Source organism: Moschus berezovskii, chromosome 2 (genome assembly GCF_049115385.1).
Source record: "Moschus berezovskii isolate FMDL1 chromosome 2, NW_MosBer_1.0, whole genome shotgun sequence".
In the NCBI taxonomy this organism is placed as follows: Eukaryota; Metazoa; Chordata; class Mammalia; order Artiodactyla; family Moschidae; genus Moschus; species Moschus berezovskii.
Genome location: NC_142461.1, coordinates 23,448,653 through 23,469,777, shown reverse-complemented (window position 1 = coordinate 23,469,777; position 21,125 = coordinate 23,448,653). Strand labels below are relative to the sequence as shown.

The 21,125-nt window shown below is 40.4% G+C and overlaps 1 protein-coding gene across 1 annotated transcript in view; it reads right to left on the bottom strand.

The window, feature by feature from the left end:
* The window catches only part of CUL3 (cullin 3), a 108,159-nt gene extending 87,651 nt beyond the window's left edge, over positions 1–20,508 (bottom strand). The window contains exon 1 of the mRNA XM_055398892.2: positions 20,300–20,508. Within this exon, the coding sequence (XP_055254867.2) occupies positions 20,300–20,365 (66 nt within the window). The 5' untranslated portion in view covers positions 20,366–20,508. The remainder of the gene's footprint in view (positions 1–20,299) is intronic.
* Positions 20,509–21,125: the final 617 nt, after the last annotated feature.

Below are 21,125 nucleotides of genomic sequence, written 5' to 3'. Positions count from 1 at the left end.
TTAGAAGGCCATAAACATATGTCTGGGGAATGCTGTTTTACCTGTTATACCAATGCAATTTTAAAAACACAAACATTTGAGTTTACTAACCACAATGAAACAGAGAAATATTTTAATGTGCTTATGTAATAGTGCAATTTTAAAATAATCAACTATCTTTTTCAAATAATGTACAAGCAAGGGATTCTCAAATTTCATATATCAAGTATTTTCAGATTTTCCCATTCACTTACTAAATGCCTCAGAAGGATGTTTAATCATTAATTTTATTAATTAATGTTAACTAGGAGAAAAATTTCTTTTCCATGGGGATGGTCTTGGTTCCCGTCTCCTGTACAATGTCATGAACCTCCGTCCAGAGTTCATCAGGCACTCTATCAGATCTAGTCCCTTAAATCTATTTCTCACTTCCACTGTATAATCATAAGGGATTTGACTTAGGTCATACCTGAATCGTCTAGTGGTTTTCCCTACTTTCTTCAATTTAAGTCTGAATTTGGCAATAAGGACTTCATGATCTGAGCCACAGTCAGCTCCTGGTCTTGTTTTTGCTAACTGTATACAGCTTCTCCATCTTTGGCTGCAAAGAATATAATCAATCTGATTTCGGTGTTGACCATCTGGTGATGTCCATGTGTAGAGTCTTCTCTTGTGTTGCTGGAAGAGGGTGTTTGCTATGACCAGTGCATTCTCTTGGCAAAACTATTAGCCTTTGCCCTGCTTCATTCCGTGCTCCAAGGCCAAATTTGCCTGTTACTCCAGGTGTTTCTTGACTTCCTACTTTTGCATTCCAGTCCCCTATAATGAAAAGGACATCTATTTTGGGTGTTAGTTCTAAAAGGTCTTGGAGGTCTTCATAGAACCTTTCAACTTCGGCTTCTTCTGCACTACTGGTTGGGGCATAGGCTTCGATTACTGTAATCATGAGGAACGCTGGGCTGGAAGAAGCACAGGCTGGAATCAAGATTGCCGGGAGAAATATCAATAACCTCAGATATGCAGATGACACCACCCTTATGGCAGAAAGTGAAGAGGAACTAAAAACCCTCTTGATGAAAGTGAAAGAGGAGAGTGAAAAGGTTGGCTTGAAGCTCAACATTCAGAAAACAAAGATCATGGCATCTGGTCCCATCACTTCAAGGCAAATAGATGGGGAAACAGTGGAAACAGTGTCAGACTTTATTTTGGGGGGCTCCAAAATCACTGTGGATGCTGATTGCGCCATGAAATTAAAAGACACTTACTCCTTGGAAGGAAAATTATGACCAACCTAGATAGTATATTAAAAAGCAGAGACATGACTTTGCCAACAAAGGTCCGTCTAGTCAAGGCTATGGTTTTTCCCATGGTCATGTATGGATGTGAGAGTTGAACTGTGAAGAAGGCTGATCGCCGAAGAATTGATGCTTCTGAACTGTGGTGCTGAAGAAGACTCTTGAGAGTCCCTTGGACTGCAAGGAGATCCAACCAGTCCATTCTAAAGGAGATCAGTCCTGGGTGTTCATTGGAAGGACTGATGTTAAGGCTGAAACTCCAATACTTTGGCCACCTCAGGCGATGAGTTAACTCACTGGAAAAGACTCTGATGCTGGGAGGGATTGGGGGCAGGAGAAGAAGGGGACGACAGAGAATGAGATGGCTGGATGGCATCACTGACTCGATGGACGTGAGTTTGGGTGAACTCCGGAAGTTGGTGATGGACAGGGAGGCCTGGCGTGCTGTGATTCATGGGGTCGCAGAGAGTCGGACACGACTGAGCGACTGAACTGAACTGAGGAGAAAAGCAGTGCATAAAAAAGCTCTTCAGGAGGAGTCCACAACTACAATCTTCCCCTAAATCAAGTAAGTCCAAAAACAATACACCCAAGGAAATACGCTTCAAGTGTAGGCTCCTACATGCTTTGGTCTTGGCATCAGTGAACATGTCAACAGCAGTGGCTAGATAACCACACTAGTGACGAACCGATGCACGAATGTCTCACCCAGCTCTGATAGAGAACACAACTTTTAACTGTCAGTGAAAGTTAAAAGAACTAAATGTTAAACTCTGAAGTCATCAACATTAACCATTAAAAAACACCAGTCATTTAAAAGCCCTAACACTTTAATCTTCCAAATTATTTGAGTAGAATTCTAATCCCATTGGAGAAACCCACTTACTCAGGTTGCAATAACTGCAAATACATTCAGGAAGGAATGTGCTAACATTGCTTCAGCAAAACAATAAAATGCGCACACACACACATCTATATACACATTTAATGTTTGCTAATTTTAGGTATATGGAGCTTCCCAGGTGACTCAGTGGTAGAGAACCTGCCTGCCAATGAAAGAGACACAGGTTCGATCCCTATGTCGGGAAGATCCCCTGGAGTAGGAAATGGCAACCCAGTATTCTTGCCTGAAGAACGCCATGAACAGAGTAGCCTGACACGCTACAGTCCATGCATGGGGTCACAGAGTTGGACACAACTAAGCACACACAATTTTAGGAACACACTGCATGCTTCCCCAACAAGTTCAAGTTACAAAATGTTCAGCAAAATAAATTCATTTAGCGAGAAAAGAAAGGTTTAGTGAGACCTCTTAGAAACCAAATTAACACTATTTTTTAAAAATGACCTTCAACAAATAAAATATTAAAAAAAAGAAAAAAGGGACTTCCCTGATTGTCCAGTGGTTAAGACTCTTAGAAACCAAATTAACACTATTTTTTAAAAATGACCTTCAAACAAATAAAATAAAATATTAAAAAAAGAAAAAGAAAAAAGGGACTTCCCTGATTGTCCAGTGGTTAAAACTCGCACTCCCAAAGCACAGGGCATGGCTTCGATCCCTGGTTGGGGAACTAAGATTTCACATGCCGTGTGGCCATAAATAAATAAATTTTTTTTTTAAGTAACCTTCAAAGAGTAATAAAAAAGAAAAAAAATAATGAACTTCACCCTCTTACCTGTACCCAATCCAGGATTATAATGTCCCTGCTAGTAAGTATAAATAAGAAAAATAACACTAACAATCTCTTTTCTTTCACAAACATCTCTGCCTTTTCGTCTACATTAAAAGATATAAAAACATAACCTTCAAAATGCTACATTTAAAAAGATGTCACTCTGTTATATACTTACACATCTTGAAGGTTCTGTAATTACTGAGAGCTGGAGAACTGCAGCATGAGCCAATTAAAACTAAAATGAAGAAAACTGTATTCTTCACATTCACTACACACAGAGGACAAGAAGTCTTTAGTCCCCTGTGAATAATTTTCAACAAGAAATTTAGAACAGGGTGGGTGGGGGAAAAGGGTGAGAATTTGAAATTCCAAGCCATTCAGAATGGCACAGCTAGAAAAAAATAAACAAGGAAAAATGCTTGATCTTAATTTTGAGCTTCAGCTTCCAAAAAAAAGTTGCTTTAGTACAAATATCTGAGGAATGGCAATATTCTAGACAAATACAGCTAAAACCATAAATTTTGTAAGGACACTCCCTCCCAGATTATAAGCATCTCTAAGTAATATCAAGTCTGTTCTCTTATTTTACCGTTTCCTTTTTAATATGTGTCATGATGCCTAGATAATCTGAAGGCAGTCCCATTAAGAGTTAGTAATAATGATGAATCTTACTTGATGACCCATAGCTACCCAACGACTTATGATGTCTACAATAATCCCATTTGCTCATCACTTCATCTTTAAGTATCCTCAACCACCAAAAAGATAATCAAAGATCCAAGCTTTGAGGCACTCAGACTTTGGGCAAGTTATTTAAACCTTCCAACTTCACTTTCCTCATCTGCTTTTAACAAGAGAAATGGGAGAAGATGGTATATCGTGTAGCAATTAAGAAAGTTTGTGAAAGCATCTGACATGTAACCCTTGCTCAATAAATTTCTCTCTTTCCTACAAAGAAGAAACACACAAGCCTTCTGTGCTGGAACTGTGCAGCCACAAGTAATGACTGATGTCAAGGAAGGAAAGAAAGATTATCAATTATAAAAGCACAGTAGCCTGGAACAATACTATGAAATTACAAATTAAGTCTGATCTACACTCAACTGGCATCTAACATCACTAAATTACAGAACAGTAACATTTATAATGAGAAAGTTAAATCATCAACAGAAGGTTCAATTATTAAAATCCGCATTTCAGTTCTCAACATGAGTAGGCTGTTCAAAAATCAATTTAAAATTTTGAAATAATTTCTTTCAAAGACATAGGTTAAGTTTTCAGATTAGCCTGTAAAGTTCAGTTAAATCACAACTGACAACGAGTATGAACAATATTCTTTCAACTGGTATCTCTGACTGAATTTTATGTGAAAAAACGTATATCTAACATTTCATAGTCTGATAATGACCACAAGTAATATATAATAACTGATAATAACAAGATGCAATTGTTACATATTCTCATTCAGTCAAGAAGTCTGTCACTATCCTATTGATGTTACTTCTCTGATAAAGACATGCTACTTGACATCCTGAAACATCTTTTATCCAGAGAATACAATATTTATATTCACTGCGGCTAAGTCGCTTCAGTCATGTCCGACTCTGTGTGACCCCATAGATGGCATCCCACCAGGCTCCTCTGTCCCTGGGATTCTCCAGGCAAGAATACTGGCGTGGGTTGCCATTTCCTTCTCCAATGCATGAAAGTGAAAATTGAAAGTTAAGTCGCTCAGTCGTGCCCGATTCTTAGCGACCCCATGGACTGCAGCCTATATTCACCAGAACTCTTCAAAGACTCTCCTTGTTGAGAAAATTAATTACACCTATAAGATCAACAATTTAAAATAAAAACACTTCCTATTTTCTTAATATACCATTAAATCCAAAACATTAATAATAAAAGGTCAAGAGTATAAACTAGCTCTTTAAACATCTGGAAAACAAAAATAATAGAAAAGCAAGAATCATATTTTGGATGGAATCTCAAAGTAGTAGTAGCAATGCTTCAGACATAAATACTTCATGTCTAAATACATGAACTGTGGTGTTGGAGAAGACTCTTGAGAGTCCCTTGTACCACAAGGAGATCCAACCAGTCTATTCTAAAGGAGATCAACCCTGGGTGTTCACTGGAAGGACTGATGCTAAAGCTGAAACTGCAATACTTTGGCCACCTCATGCGACGAGTTGACTCACTGGAAAAGACTCTGATGCTGGGAAAGGTTGGGGGCGGGAGGAGAAGGGGACGACAGAGAATGAGATGGCTGGATGGCATCACCGACTCTGTGGATATAAGTTTGAGTGAACTCCGGGAGTTGGTGATGGACAGGGAGGCCTGGCGTGCTGTGATTCATGGGGTCGCGGAGAGTCGGACACGACTGAGCGACTGAACTGAACTGAAATACATGTCTGAGTTTCATATTTCTATCCTACAATCTAAAACTATGAATTTTAATTAAAAAACGGCAATCCTTTGTTCTCTGTAGTTCATCTCTAAAGTTCCTCTTTTTTTTAGTAGATAAACCCAGTTTTTCTAAAACTGTGATAATGTGTGGGCTTCCTTTGTGGCTCAGCTGGTAAAGAACCCACCTGTAATGTGGGAGACCTGGGTTTGATCCCTGGGTTGGGAAATAATGCGTACAGGTGTATGAACTGTTAGAAAATAACAAATTAGTTTACACCAGAATAAGCTACACACAATCCAAAGAGGAAAAAAAAAAAGTAAAACAGTATAAGCTGCCACAGTTACTTAGCTTTGTCTTTGAATGACTCTTAACTATAAACCAAATGTGATAATGTAGCAAAAGCCCTAGCTCATAAAATTATTACAAAAATCTGACAACACATCTCAAAATTTCTCTAAAACTACCAACTTACACAAAAAGAAGTATGGAAGAACATAATCAACTTTTCCACTCCTTCATATTAGCATTTAAAAAATCATCATCACTGAAACATACCATTCTTATTCTAAAGAAATTCTAAAGCTGAAAAGACAGGTGACATTGGCAACATCACAGAATGTTCTAGGATGCAGGAGAACACACCAGCATTCAGTTTCTAGACTGAAATTTTAAGAACAGAAATAAGCCTAAGGAAACCCCAATTTAAAATCTCTTATTAATTTTACAAATGAAGAAACTGAAGCTAGGTAGTTTATCCAAAATTATTCAGTTAGTTAAAGCAATGAAGGAATCCATGTGTCCTGAGCTAAAGATCCTTCTGTTAAGCCATGTTAACTCAAATCACCCGAGTGTCTGATATTACAAAATCAATTAATAATTAATAGGCTAATATTAACACCGAATCATCAAGACTATATGCTGTTTTTTTCAGTTTGGCCTAGAGAAAAGTTTTTAACCAGAAACCAGGCTTTTAAGTCATGGTTCTTCAGTAAATTCAAGACATGAGTATCCTCTGGGTAAATCACCCTCTCCAGTTCTCCGCTTCCCCATCTATTACGTAAGATTTAGAACAGATTCTCTCTGAAGTCTTTTTAGTTTTTAACAATTAAAATATGAAAACAAATAGGAGCAAATAAATTATTAGACTAGAGATCTTTTCAAGAAAACTGGAGATATCAAGGGAATATTTCATACAAAGGTGGGCACAATAAAGGACAGAAACAGCAAGGAACAGAGGCAGAAGAGATCTGCTTCCAAGAGGTGGCAAGAATACACAGAAGAACCGTACAAAAAAAGGTCTTAAGGAACCAGATAACCACAATGGTGCACTCACTCACCAGAGCCAGACATTTTGGAACGTGAAGTCAAATGCCTCTTAGGAAGCATTACTACAAACAAAGCTAGTGGAAGTGATGGAATTCCAGTTGAGCTATTTCAAATCCTAAAAGATGATGCTGTTAAAGTGCTGCTGCACTCAATATGCCAGCAAATACGGAAAACTCAGCAATGGCCAGAGGTCAGTTTTCATTCCAATCCCAAAGAAAGGCAATTCCAAAAAATGTTCAAACTCTCATTTCACATGATAGCAAGGTAATGCTCAAAATCCTTCAAGCTAGGCTTCAACAGTACATGAACCGAGGACTTACAGATGTTCAAGATGGATTTAGAAAAGCCAGAGGATCCAGAGATCAAATTGCCAACATTTGTTGGCTCATAGAAAAAGCAAGGTAACTGGAGAAAAACATTTACTTCTGCTTCATTGACTATACTAAAGACTTTCACGGTGCGGATCACAACAAACTGAAAAATTCTTCAAGAGATGGGAATTATCAGACCACCTAACCTGCCGCCTGAGAAACCTGGTCAAGAACCAACAATTAGATCCGGACATGGAACAATGGACTAGTTCAAAATTGGAAAAGGAGTACATCAAGGCTGTATACCGCCACATTGCTTATTTATCTGCAGAGTACACCATGTGAAATGCTGGACTGGATGAATCCCAAACTGGAATCAAGATTGCTGGGAGAAATCTCAACAACCTCAGATATGTAGATAATACCATTCTAACAGCAGAAAGCGAAGAGGAACTAGAGTCTCTTGATGAGGGTGAAAGAGTGAAAAGGCTGGCTTAAAACTTAACATTCAAAAAACTAAGATCATGGCATCCGGACCCATCACTTCATGGCAAACAGATGGGGAAAAAGTGGAAACAATGACAGATTTCATTTTCCTGGGCTCCAAAACCACCACAGACCGTGACCGCAGCCATAAAATTAAAAGACGCTTGCTTCTGGAAAGAAAAGCTATGACAAACGACACATACTAAAAAAAGCAGACATCTCTTTGCTGACAAAGATTCATCAAGTCAAAGCTCCAACAGTCATGTATGGATGTGAGAGTTGGACCATAAAGGAGATTGAGAGTCCAAGAATTGATGTTTTCAAATGGTGGTGCTGAAGAGAACTCTTGAGAGTCTCCTAAAGCTGTCAATCCTAAAGGAAATCAGTCCTGAATAGTCATTGGAAGGCTGAAGCTCCAATATTCTGGCCACTGGATATGAACAGCCAACTCATTGGAAAAGACCTTGATTCTGGAAAAGACTGAGGGAAGGAGAAGAAGCAACAGAGGATGAGATGGTTGGATGGCATCACCCACACAATGGATATGAGTTTGAGCAAACTCAGAAACTGCGAAGGACAGGGAAGCCATGTCCTCTACAAAGAGCTGAACATGACTTAGCAACTGAACAACGCTCATCAAAATAATACACTTCTTTCATATCTCATTTGCATACAGCATGAAGAAAAGGAAACTATTTTAAAGTATCCGATCCCTGTACTCCAAAATTCATACACTGTTTAACCTACTACTACGACTGAGCGACTGAACTGAACTGAACTGTAGTATATTCTGAGACACAAAAAAAATTATATATAAAGGTATTTAAACACATTAACTTCAAGGAATCACTTTTTAAAAATGTTTAACAAGATAAATTTCTAATAACTGAAAAAAGTTTAAAAATATGTACTATGAATCTTCAACTTAAAAAGCAAAGTGTTAACTTAGAAATACATCAACTAATGTATCTTTTTCAGAATGTTCCACAGTTTATTGTGATCGACACAGTCAAAGGCTTTGGCATAGTCAATGAAGCAGAAATAGATGTTTTTCTGAAACTCTCTTGCTTTCTCCATGATCCAGCGGATGTTGGCAATTTGATCTCTGGTTCCTCTGCCTTTTCTAAAACCTGCTTGAACATCTGGGAGTTCATGGTTTACATACTGCTGAAGCCTGGCTTGGAGAATTTTGAGCATGACTTTACTAGCGTGTGAGATGAGTGCAATTGTGCGGTAGTTTGAGCATTCTTTGGCATTGCCTTTCTCAGGTCAGGAAGCAACAGTTAGAACTGGACATGGAACAACAGACTGGTTCCAAATAGGAAAAGGTGTATGTCAAGGCTGTATATTGTCACCTTGCTTATTTAACTTATATGCAGAGTACATCATGAGGAACGCTGGGCTGGAAGAAGCACAAGCTGGAATCAAGATTGCTGGGAGAAATATCAATAAACTCAGATATGCAGATGACACTACCCTTATGGCAGAAAGTGAAGAGGAACTCAAAAGCCTCTTGATGAAAGTGAAAGAGGAGAGTGAAAAGGTTGGCTTGAAGCTCAACATTCAGAAAACCAAGATCATGGCATCTGGTCCCATCACTTCATGGGAAATAGATGGAAAAACAGTGGAAACAGTGTCAGACTTTATTTTTTTGGGCTCCAAAATCACTGCAGATGCTGATTGCAGCCTTGAAATTAAAAGACGCTTGCTCCTTGGAAGGAAAGTTATGACCAACCTTGATAGTATATTAAAAAGCAGAGACATTACTTTGCCAACCAAGGTCTGTCTAGTCAAGGCAATGGTTTTTCCCGTGGTCATGTATGGATGTGAGAGTTGGACTGTGAAGAAAGCTGATCGCCGAAGAATCGATGCTTTTGAACTGTGGTGTTGGAGAAGACTCTTGAGAGTCCCTTATACTGCAAGGAGATCCAACCAGTCCATTCTAAAGGAGATCAATCCTGGGTGTTCATTGGAAGGACTGATGCTGAGGCTGAAACTGCAATACTTTGGCCACCTCATGCGACGAGTTGACTCACTGGAAAAGACTCTGATGCTGGGAAAGGTTGGGGGCGGGAGGAGAAGGGGACGACGGAGAATGAGATGGCTGGATGGCATCACCGACTCTGTGGACATGAGTTTGAGTGTACTCCGGGAGTTGGTGATGGACAGGGAGGCCTGGCGTGCTGTAATTCATGGGGTCGCGGAGAGTCGGACACAACTGAGCGACTGAACTGAACTGAACTGAATGTATCTTTCTTATAGGCAATGATTTTGACTCCTTTATTAAAGTCAATACACACTAGGAACCCCTTAAGCAATATATGTAGTCAAATTTTACTGAACAACATAGATTCCATTGAGTCAAAGTTCTTGTAACTTGTATGCGAGAGGTACACGCACTTTGAATCTAGTGAGGTTTAAACTTGCAAAAGCTTCTTCCAAGACTTGGAAACTAATTTTAAGTTCTTTTCATAAAGAGAGTACTGAAGTGTATAAGCTTCAGGGGCCCTGGATCCACCCCTGGGTAATCATTTAAATGGCAAGCTTAGAATTAACTTCCCAATATATCCCTATTAGAAAAGTAAATATTTCAGAAACTAGTAAATTCTTTTTTTTAAAACCAGTACTTTTACTATATATTGCAAGGCGGTTTAGTCGCTAAGTTGTGTCTGACTCCATGCAACCCCATGGACTGTAGCCCGCCAGGCTCCTCTGTCCATGGGATTTACCGGGCAAGCATACTGGAGTGTGTTGCCATTTCCTTCTTCAGAATCTAGAAGTTTTTGACTGAATATAATTGAGGCAGTGTGATGTAATGGAAAGAACATGAATTTCTGAGTCAGATACACCTGGGATCTGAATCCCAGCTCTACCCTTCCGTAGGTGTATATGTAATACACATTATTTTACTAGAAATGGCAACCCATTCTAGTATTCTTGCCTTAAGAATTCCATGGACAGAGAAACCTGGTGGGCTACAGTCCATGGGGTCACAAAGACACGACTGAGTGACTTTCACTTCACTCTGAGCCACAGGACAGATTTAAAACAGTTCAGTTCAGTCGCTCAGTCATGTCCGACTCTTTGCCAACCCATGGACCGCAGCACACCAGGCCTCCCTGTCCATCAAAACTCCCGGAGTTCACCCAAACTCACGTCCATTGAGTCAATTCCATCCAACCATCTCAACCTCTGTCATCACCACCTCCTCCTGCCCTCAATCTTTCCCAGCATCAGGGTCTTTTCAAATGAGTCAGCTCTTACCATCAGGTGGCCAAAGTATTGGAGTTTCAGCTTCAACAGTAGTAACATCTAAAGACTGTTGCCAGGATTTGAGATAATTATAAGTTCAAAGAGCCTAAATCAGAGCCTAGCACAAAGCAGACATTCAACACAATGCAGTTATTAATCTTATATAGCAACTTCTCATATTATTAAATTGAAAAGGAAGGGGGGAAGAGTTTTTCATTATTACTTTCAAGAGGATAGGGAGAAGAGAAGAGGCTAAGTATTGCTCAGTTAAGAGCTGCTTTAGATAATGACTTGCAATCAGTATGTTAAAGCATTCTTCTTAGATGGCTTGCTTTTACAGAAAAGCATCTCTAAGGAATCTTGTATTTTCTTAAAGTAGGTAAAAGATATCTCTTTGAAGTCTATTCATTTGCTTAGTGATAACCTTTCTCATCTAAAGAGCAAACTCAGGTCCATACCCTACTAAAAGTTCACTTAAATGGAAGTCAATTTCTCATTAATGGCATCAACTTGGGAAAGTAGAACTCTCAACTTTAAAAATGCTGGATTGCTCACTGATTTTAAAGCAACAGAGAACTTTTTAAAATGAAATCTTCTATATAAAGAACAATACAAAAATGGCCCTAAATGGCTACAGAGGGAGATTTCTGAAGATATCTACTCCACCCCTCTTAGGTTTCCTGGATCCTAAGGCTTCCCTGCTGGCTCAGATGGTAAAGAAATCAGCCTGCAATGCAGGAGATCTGGGTTTGATCCCTCGGTTGGGAAGACCCCTTGGAGGAGGGAATGGCAACCCACTCTAGTCTTCTTGCCTGGAGAATCCCCATGAACAGAGGAGCCTGGTGGGCTACTGTCCATGGGGTCGCAAAGAGTTGGACACGACTGAGCGACTAAGCACAGAGACCCTGTACGAGTTTGACAATACCTGTTCTACATGAACACACTACTCTGATGCCTGAAAATACTAACTTTATGATTAGAAAATGATTTTAGCAGTCTCAGTGATGTTACTGTTTATTAGCAAGCACTTTCTAATATTATTTCTTTTATTCCTCACAATCTGTGAGAAAGATTGCTATAGTGCCCATCTAAATGACGAGAAAATGAACTATAAAGAGACTGTCAGCTCATTCACTCAAAATTGTAGGATGCTACCGTAAAGCACTGACAAAGATCAATACAAAGAGACCTGCTGCCTTCTCTAAAGAAAATCATATTCTAATAAAGGAGATATTGACTACTCTCTGAAGATAGGGCTATGAAAGGAGATGGAATGGTAGCTACCATGGTAGAGAAGACAGAAAAAGGAACATCTTACTTCTCTGAGACCCAAGGGAAGGAGTTGAGAATAAGTAAAGATACAGGTTAATGAATGAAACTGAAAGAGATCAAAGCTGAAGGTACTTACACAAGATAACTGGTAGTTAAGTTTCCCGAAGAAGAGAGATAAGAGAATTCTCAATAAAGAGCTTGAGGACAGTGACTAAAGTTTGAAATAGTTCAAGCAGGAAAAGAGAGCCAGAGCTCACAGGGACACAAAAAATGGCCCAGAGGCACTGAAAGTCCAGCAAGGTTAGAGGCCACAAGCTTGGAATTTTCTCCAGGAGTGCCCAATAGTCTTAAAAAATATGAGCAATGAAGACAGATGAATGGAATGGTTCAAAATGCTTTTTGCTGATATTTCTGGTCTTGCCCTGGGAGACAACAGGAAAGAAGTGGCAACTGGTATCAGGTCCCACAGCCTGGGAGAATGAAAAGGGTCTTCTTGAGATCCCAGAGCACATTTAATGTGAGAAGAAAACAAGCAACATGTAGGATAGAATAATTCAATAATAACAGGTTGCATTTATTTATAGGGTTTATCATGTGCCACTTGTAAGAACCTTATATGTATTGACTCTATCCTTACAACCACCTTATGAGGTAGGTTCTATTGTTTTCTTTTTTACAAAAGAGAAAACAGGCAGAGGTTAAGTGATTTGCTCAAGTCCTACATCTAATAAATCAAAGAGCTAGGAGAGAATGTAGTATGAAGTTTTAAGATTTCTAAAGTAGCGGGATAACAAGTTTCGAGACAGAGTATAGATTGCAGTGACAGAGTAAAGATCGCAGTAATAGAGAAGAGGCCAGTTCTGTCCCATCATTACTACTTAGTGCCAACAGGAACACATAATAAACATACATTAAAATGAATAAATGAATGTCTGCCCACAAGCACTAGATAAAAGTTACAATTTAAACTAGAGAGAATATCTGTGAAGAAAGCATGCAAGTTTTCAATGACTGAGGGAGCATATGTAAGAAGTTAGGAGACAGTCACAGAAATCACTCAAAGAACGGTACAGAAGGGCCCAAGCCACAAGAGTGATAGATGTGGCAATCATTAGCATCTGGGCCCAATGATTCATGGATTATAAGGAAACAGGACACCTCAATTCAAGAAGATAAGCCTGTATCCTCAGGTCAAAGCTCAATTTCAGATGAAAAGAGGGTGAAGAATTCCCAGAACAGGTAGAGATGACAGATGGCAGTAAATCTGCCGTGAAAGAAGGGCCTTACCAGGTATGGTTAACTGGCTGGGAGGAAGGCGTCATGGTGGAAGGAGTAAAATGTAGAGAAAGCTAGTAAACAGAGAAGACTAGGCTAGCAAGTAAGTCTTCTGACACGCCATCCAAAGTAACTGCCAATACACACCTATATCTTTACTTTCAAGTCATTGTTTTAGGACACTAGGCTAACTAACCTTTAGGGAAAAGTGTCACAAGATCATTAATGACCTACAAATTAAGGCTTCACTTACAGCTGAAAAAGAGTTCATATATTTTGGAATAGTCCCAGAATCGACTTAGCTAAGTCATTGATTACTGTTTGGCATCAAGAACTAGTTTCTCATTTAATCAATCATTCACTAACCATCCACACTGTGTCTAACACTTCAAGATTGAAAAGGGGACCTGGTATAAACTTCGGGCAGGGACCACAACCTAGTTCATGAGTGAAACAAAAGAGGGTGGAAGAAACAAAGGAAGGAAATAAAAACGAAATGTAGTTTTAGATAAACACAATGTACATATCTGGAGTAGGAAATGGCAGCCCACTTGCCTGGAGAATCCCATGGACAGAGGAGCCTGGCGGACTACAGTCTAAGGGGTCGCAAAAGTTGGGACACGACTGAGCAACAACAACTTTAATGTACATATTAGAATGTACACACCAAGTGAGTGTTTACCCCTTCAATAAAGTTATCCCAGAGAGGTTATACATTTAATCCAATGAGTAACTATCACTATTGTGTTTTCTCTTTTGAATCTACCCCCACCCCACGAGAGCCAGTGGCATTCTTTTGAAACACCCCAGCAGCACCAAATCCACATACTTTGAGACTGATTTCTTAATGTGGTCCACAAATTGAATCTGTAAGCTTTCAAAATGTAAGTTCTAAAAATGTAAGTACCCAAAACTGGCAGCATCACTAAAATAACTGTATAGTAAATAAAATTACTTGCAAAAATAACCTTCAATTTTAACATATAAATTGTAGCATGCGTGCTCAGTCGCTTAGTTGTGTTCAACCCTGGAGATCCCACGGACTGTAGCCCCCCAGGCTCCTGTCCATGGAATTTTCCAGGCAAGAATACCGAAGTGGGGTGCCATCCCCTTCTCCAAAACTGTGGCAGAATCATGACTAAATTTTGGTACAGCAATTGTTCACTGTGTGTTAGGTCCTGTTCTAACGCTTGACTCTCTTTATCTCACAACAGCCAGGTAAGACAGGTCCTACAATCTCATTTTACGGAGGAGAAAACTGAGGTTAGAAGTGGTTAAGTAACTTGTTAAAGATAACGCGACTAGAAAGAGGCAGAGCTGACAGTCAAACTGACAGTGTGTGAGCCCACACTCAACTACTATGCTCTCCAGTCTCTTTGCTTTTTTATTTTTATTTTTTTTTGTTGTTTTTTTCTGTCTTTGCTTTTTTAGTCAGGTTTCCAAAACCTATGCTGAATACTCTAATGTAAAACTAAATGAAAATTCCCTACAGATTATCCATAGTTTTACTCTTATAAGTAGGCAAAGAACTACAAATTAAAACATTCAAGTACTATTTTTTCACCTATGAAATTAAAGATATCTAAGACACTGTTACACAGCAGAAGTTAAACTGATACAACCTTGAGAGATATAATTAATTCCAAAAGCATTCACTTTAGAGCCAGACTGCCTAGGTTAAAAAGAACCTTAGGTTCAGCTACTTCCAAGCAAAGTGACCTTAAGCAAATTACTTAAGGTCTCAAGACCTCTTTTGTAAAAAAGATGATAATAGAATCCTATAGAGTTATGCAAATTAAATTAGTTTACACATGCAAAGCACACATGTGTGTGGCACATTATAAGCATTCAGCAAGTGGAACTATTATTATTCTTACCTTTCTGGAGGTCAATGTGGTTGGTCAATGTATCAGTTATGTTGAGTCCGGTAATTCCACAATCATAAGTGAAAAAGTGAAATTGTTCAGTCTCTCAGTCATATCCAACTCTTTGCAACTCCATGGACTGTATAACCTGCCAGGCTCCCTTGTGCATGGAATTCTCCAGGCTAGGAATACTGGAGTAGAAAGCCATTCCCTTCTCCAGGGATCTTCCCTACCCAGGGATTCAACCCAGGCCTACTGCACTGCAGGCAGATTCTTTACTGTTTGAACCACCAGGGAAGCTCCTAAATAATCACAGTTGCATTCTTTGTAATAGAGAAAGCATGTATTCACTGGAATCAATCAAACCCATCAGCAAGGACATGGATAAGCCAAAGTACTGCAGAGTATTAGGTAGTGATTCAAAATCATGTTTTTTATATACTTAACATGGAAATAAATGTATAGTAAGATACTGTATTTTTTTTAAAAGGCAGTATATAAAAAGATGGTACCTCAATTTTACTGTGTGCTTACCCATGTATGAAAGATTATAAGGAAACACATCAAAATGTTAATACGGCTTACTTCCAAGTGGCAGGGTTACAGGTGATTATTTATTACCTTACTTAAATGTTCAGATACTTATTTTCTGTCATGAATGTGCATCACTTTTATAACTAGAAAAGCTACTAAAATGAATTCATAGCTTTGCTAGACTACAACTGAATAATTTCCACAATATACGTATAGACATTAACTGTAATTCATGTTTTAGCTCAGTGATTTCTTACTAGTAGCACCTTTTTTGTTGACTTTATGATGATAAACAAGAACTATTATGAAAGTTCCATTATTTAAAGCTACAAATTGTTCAATAACTTTTATAAATATCTAGCAAAACTGCTAACACCAAGATTAACAGCACAAATTTTTTTGCTGTTAAGATTAACAGATAATTTTTTTCAAATAACAGCAAAAAATTATCTCTGACGTCTCCCAATTTATAACACAAAGGGAAGATACACTATTTTTTCTAGCCTTAATTATATAATCTTGTTGAAATGGAGAAAACACTATTATTACCTAGCTACATTTAATGAATGAAACTTTCTCTATTTTGTTTGAATGAACTTACCGTGTTACGGAACTGTATTATTTAACAAGTCAAATTCTCACATTATACTCTATACTATTAAAACTGTTCCAAATTCAATAACTTTAGTACTAATAATTTGGTAGTAATAATTTTCTTGGCTCCTCAGAACTACTTTCTGAGACAATACAAAATAGACACTTTATAACTATCTTTTTATTTAAAAGCTTCTAAAGCCTGTGAGGTACTAACTGTAACACAGCTGGCTGTCCTAAAACCATTAAATAGAAAAAAAAAAATCAGTCTAAGTGAAAGCAATACTTTAATGAATGCTGTATCTCCATAACATCCCTACAAGAAAATATTAAAGAATAAAAAACAAACCAAACTTAGAGGTCAGTTCCGCACCCTGTGTGATTTGCAAAACTCTTATTCAATCTCTCTGTTATGTGCAGTCCAGGTAGTTTAGGCCACAGCTACTTACTCTAAATAAAAGAAAACTATTTTGGACATTAAAGCTGTTCCCTTAAATCTAACAAATATCACTACAGCTAGGAGAAACAAAAACATTAACTTTCCCTCTTGTCCTTAAATTCTTGTGCTCTTAAGTATTTAAAACAAAACAAACTGAGTATCAGTCATTCGGTAGGTTCCATCTAACAATAACTTCTCTATCATTAATTGTCCATGCCACACAGGTGGTGCTCATCTAGAATTATTGCATGCACATCACAGCCAGAGATTCCTTATCATGATTGAGGATGCTTCTAAAAACCAGTAAGTGAAACCATTTTCAGATCACATTCTAATGACACTTTCACAATTTGTCTCCTAAACTCTGAAGTCTAAGTCAAAAGAGGCAAATCAGAGGAGACTAATATTCCCATTCAACCATATCCCCTCCAATACAACCAAGCTTTTCAAGCCCATGTGGACAAACTACCCAACTACAGTACAGAGAGTGAGGAATGATTATTACAAAGATAAGAACAAAAAGTTCACCTGACAGCAACTAATCCTACAGAGTGAAACAAAAGCTCAGGAATGAGACACATGGCAACAGCAAGGAAATAAGGGCAGGAACTTCTTGGGACAGCATTCTTTGGTCCAAAGCCACAGTGTCCAGGAGTGTCACAACTACAGCTTCCTTTCTTAAAAAAGTTTTGTGTCCCTTGCTGTCACTTTGGGTACCAAAAAACCCCAAAAGATATGAGATGCTATATATTTTGTCCACTGCAGCAAAGCTTAAAACTGGAATAAAATATTTCCTCCATCGTCAATCTGTTACATACAGAAAGTTCTTCATTGTTTTCCGTCTTAAAAAGAAACAAATTCTCAGAACCTGACTTTACCATGAGACTACAGCTGAGGTAGGTTTACACATTTACAAAATATCCTGTACCATCACTTACTATTTTGTAAAGATAACAAAACAATCTTCAAACATATTTTTATACTTTTTCACGTATCGGTTTTATAAAACACACTCTGAAAGGAGTATCTGAGGCCTCTGCTTACACTACAATTTCGCTGAGAGTAGTTGTTTATCTCAAATGGTAAAATACAGTCGGTGTTAAGTGTGCACATATGAATACACAAAAAATATTTTCTTTATGGAATAACATGCATTTATTACTTCTGACTTGCAATCCATGCAGACTACAGTTAGGTAAATAACTGCTAACCCGGAAGGAAAACAAATTCTGAAAGTTTACAAGTATTCATTTACCAAGTAAATCAGTGAAATATCACACAACTGAGGTTTTATGTATCCATCCTTAACGCAAGTTCAAAGAACTATGATTTTAAAAATTTATATATTAAAAAATGCAATGGTTCTTTTCAGTAGGAACTACTTATGAGTGATGTTAATACCCAAGAGAAAATTTAAAACTCTTAGAAACTTTTAAAAATTAGCAGATACTAAGTACTGAATATCAAACACTAGCTACTTGCAAACTTCATTTAAGGATTTTAGAGAAACTTAAGAGGGCAACAAGTTACAGATAAGAAAAGGCCTAAATTAGCTCATGACCATAATGCTCCTGAAAAAAAAAGTCAGTTTCAGTGCAGTGTGGTTACCTGTCACATACTCTGATACTCTTTAGCTAAGAGAAAATTTTCTCCCACAGCTTTTTCCCAACAATACAAGATCCAGAAAGGATGGATATTGGTCTCTGAAGCTATGCGGATACATCCCAAGACCCCAGAACAGTACCATGCACACAGTCCTCAGTATTTCCTAAATAAATGAAGGAGTGGAAGAACAGGTAGGGACAGGCAAACCAAGAGATCAAAGAGTTGATTACACATAGATAAAGGTTGAGCTGATTAATCAGAATATCCACAACAGTGAGTTGATGTCAAATGTGAACTATTTCACCTTTTAACAATAATCTGTATTAGAAGTCAGACTTCAAAAATAGCAAACTTTCTTAAAAATGTATAAAACTATTTGAAATTCTGAATAATTCTAGATTCTGCTCATTTAGTAGGAACTGATTCAGTAGGAAAACCATCACTACTCACAAATTCATAAACCCAGTTCATTTTTTATCATTATAAAGGAAAACGTGCAAGTGAACTTCATTAGTGCTCTTCTGTCAACATTTCTTACTTTCTTTGTACTTTCTCACGATTAGAGGAAAAAACTTCAGAAATTCAAAATCCCTTTAATGTGCATTAAAACATCTGATTCTCCTGATTATATCCTGCCTTCATTTACATAAAGTCCGAAGAGTTCACATAGACATTAACAGTTTTCTTACTACTATCTGGGAATTCTGCATCAGGTGTATTTTTTCCTTCTAAACGTTAAGAATTCAGGGAGGTCCTGAAGTTCTCTAGGTCGGTTTCTTCAACTAGGACAATTGTATTAATCTTTCCTCTAAAGTGCAAACTACACCTTAGAAAAAGCATGCTTTAAGAAGTGAATACAAACCCTCTTCACCGCCCCCCACCACACAATATAACGTGCTTGTGATTCTAAGACAGGAAACCACAGCTTCTCTAGTTTTCCTGGTTTAAAATCTTCTATTCAATTGCTAGTTTGTCCGCCTTGACGTCTACCTGTTACAGAAGTGACATAAGCAAGTATGTCCAGTTTCTGTCTGAAGAGTACACTCTAATTGCTTGCCATTGGCTATCTGATTCAGATATGACATCCAAAGTTATACCCTGTAATACTAAACACCGCAGGGGGATGACTTAATTTAAGGCCAAAAAAGTTTCTAAACGAAAATACTTTTGCTGTCACTAAAACGTAGCGTAAAGCAACTCACGGTGGTGACTACTTATTCTTTTGGGCTTCTATGGCTAAGAAATGAAGAACCAATCGTCCCATTTGTTTTCTCTTACTTCCCCTTGAGTGGCTAGGCCATTCCTGCACAGGAGAGTTTGTAAAGCGCATTGGAAGGTTGCGGATGAAAGATTCTGTAAACACAGCGATGTTGTTAGTGTATTACTACAGAGCATTACGCGGAACGTCTGTCACCGCGTCGAGGGTAGGTGGACGGCAGAGCCCTTCCTGGGGAGGGGAAGAGAGGGAGAGGTCCGTCCCCGGCATCTTTTGGCAGGCCATCCTTTAGGCATGGAGATTTTTTTTCAACAGCTGCGAAACCTCACGTGAAAAGTTACACACACGCCCCACACCGGGAGAACGTAGACCGTCCGCGTCTCTGCAGGGCTGGGAGTCCCGGGGACCCAGCAGGAGCGCGGTGCTAAGGGTTGGGCCTAACCCCAGGAGCGCGGCGAGGTGCCGGGACCGGCCGAGGGGCCCCGGCCGCAGCTCACGCCGGCGGGGCGACCGGAGGCGCAGCTCCGGGGCGGGGGCGCGGCGCCGGCCTCGGGCGCCGGGGGCGCGGGGAACGTCCCGGGAGGGCGGCCGCGCCGGGGCCCCGCGCCGCCCCGTTGCCGGGAAGGCTCGCGCCCCGCGGCCGGCTGCGTGGGGGATGGGAAGCCGGGCCTGCGGCCTGTTGGGGGGAGTTCAGCCCGGGCCTCGCGTGCGGCTGTCGGCCGGGCCCCCCGACCCGGGGTCCCAGGCGCCGAGAAGAGACTCACCGGAAAGGCCCGGATCCGCATCTTGGTGTCCTTCCGGCTGCCCGTGCCTTTGCTCAGATTCGACATGGTGCTCGTCCCCTCCCCGGCGGCGGCTTCGGGTCGCACTCCGAGGCGCCGGTGTCACATTTAAGGCGGGCGGGCAGGCGAGGGGCGACGCTGGGGGCGGCGGCGGCGCGGCCCCCGGGCTGGGCTGGGGAGCTGGCCGGCCCCTGGGCGGCCGCGGCGGGGGCAGCGGCGGCTCGCTCTCCGGCGGCTCGGGCTCGGCTGGGGGACTGCGCTGGCGCGGCGGCTCCGCGGGGTCCCCCTCACGCCCGGCTCGGCTCCCTTTATCGCGCTCCTCCGCGATGGCGGCGGCGGCGGCGACGGACAAACATCTCACTGCGCAGGCCGAACGTCCTCCTCCTCCTTCTCCTCCTCCGCCTCAGCGAGACGAGATCCGGCCCAGAGGGTGGAGGGGGGAGGAGGGAGGGAGGAGAGCCGGAGAGTGGAGAGATTGGGGGGAGGGGGGGTGGGAGGACAGGAGGGGGAGGCGGGCGACCGCGGCGAGAGGAGGGGGACGCCCAAATCTCGCGAGAAGAGGGCGAGCGCGCTTTCCCGGGTGGGGCGGGGCGAAGCCTGCGAGCGGGAGGGGGCAACGGGAGAGGAGGAAGGGAACGCGGATTTGGTTAGGTGGGAGGGGCCAGCGGGGCGGAGAGGTAGGAAAGGGGCGGGACTGAGGCGGGAGGAGTGAGCTGACTTTTTGAAAGGGTAGCGTTGGAGATCGGGTCCTGGGTAAGGGGCTGCTGATTGGTAGAGCGCCGGGCGAGGGGGCGGGGTCCTGTTCACG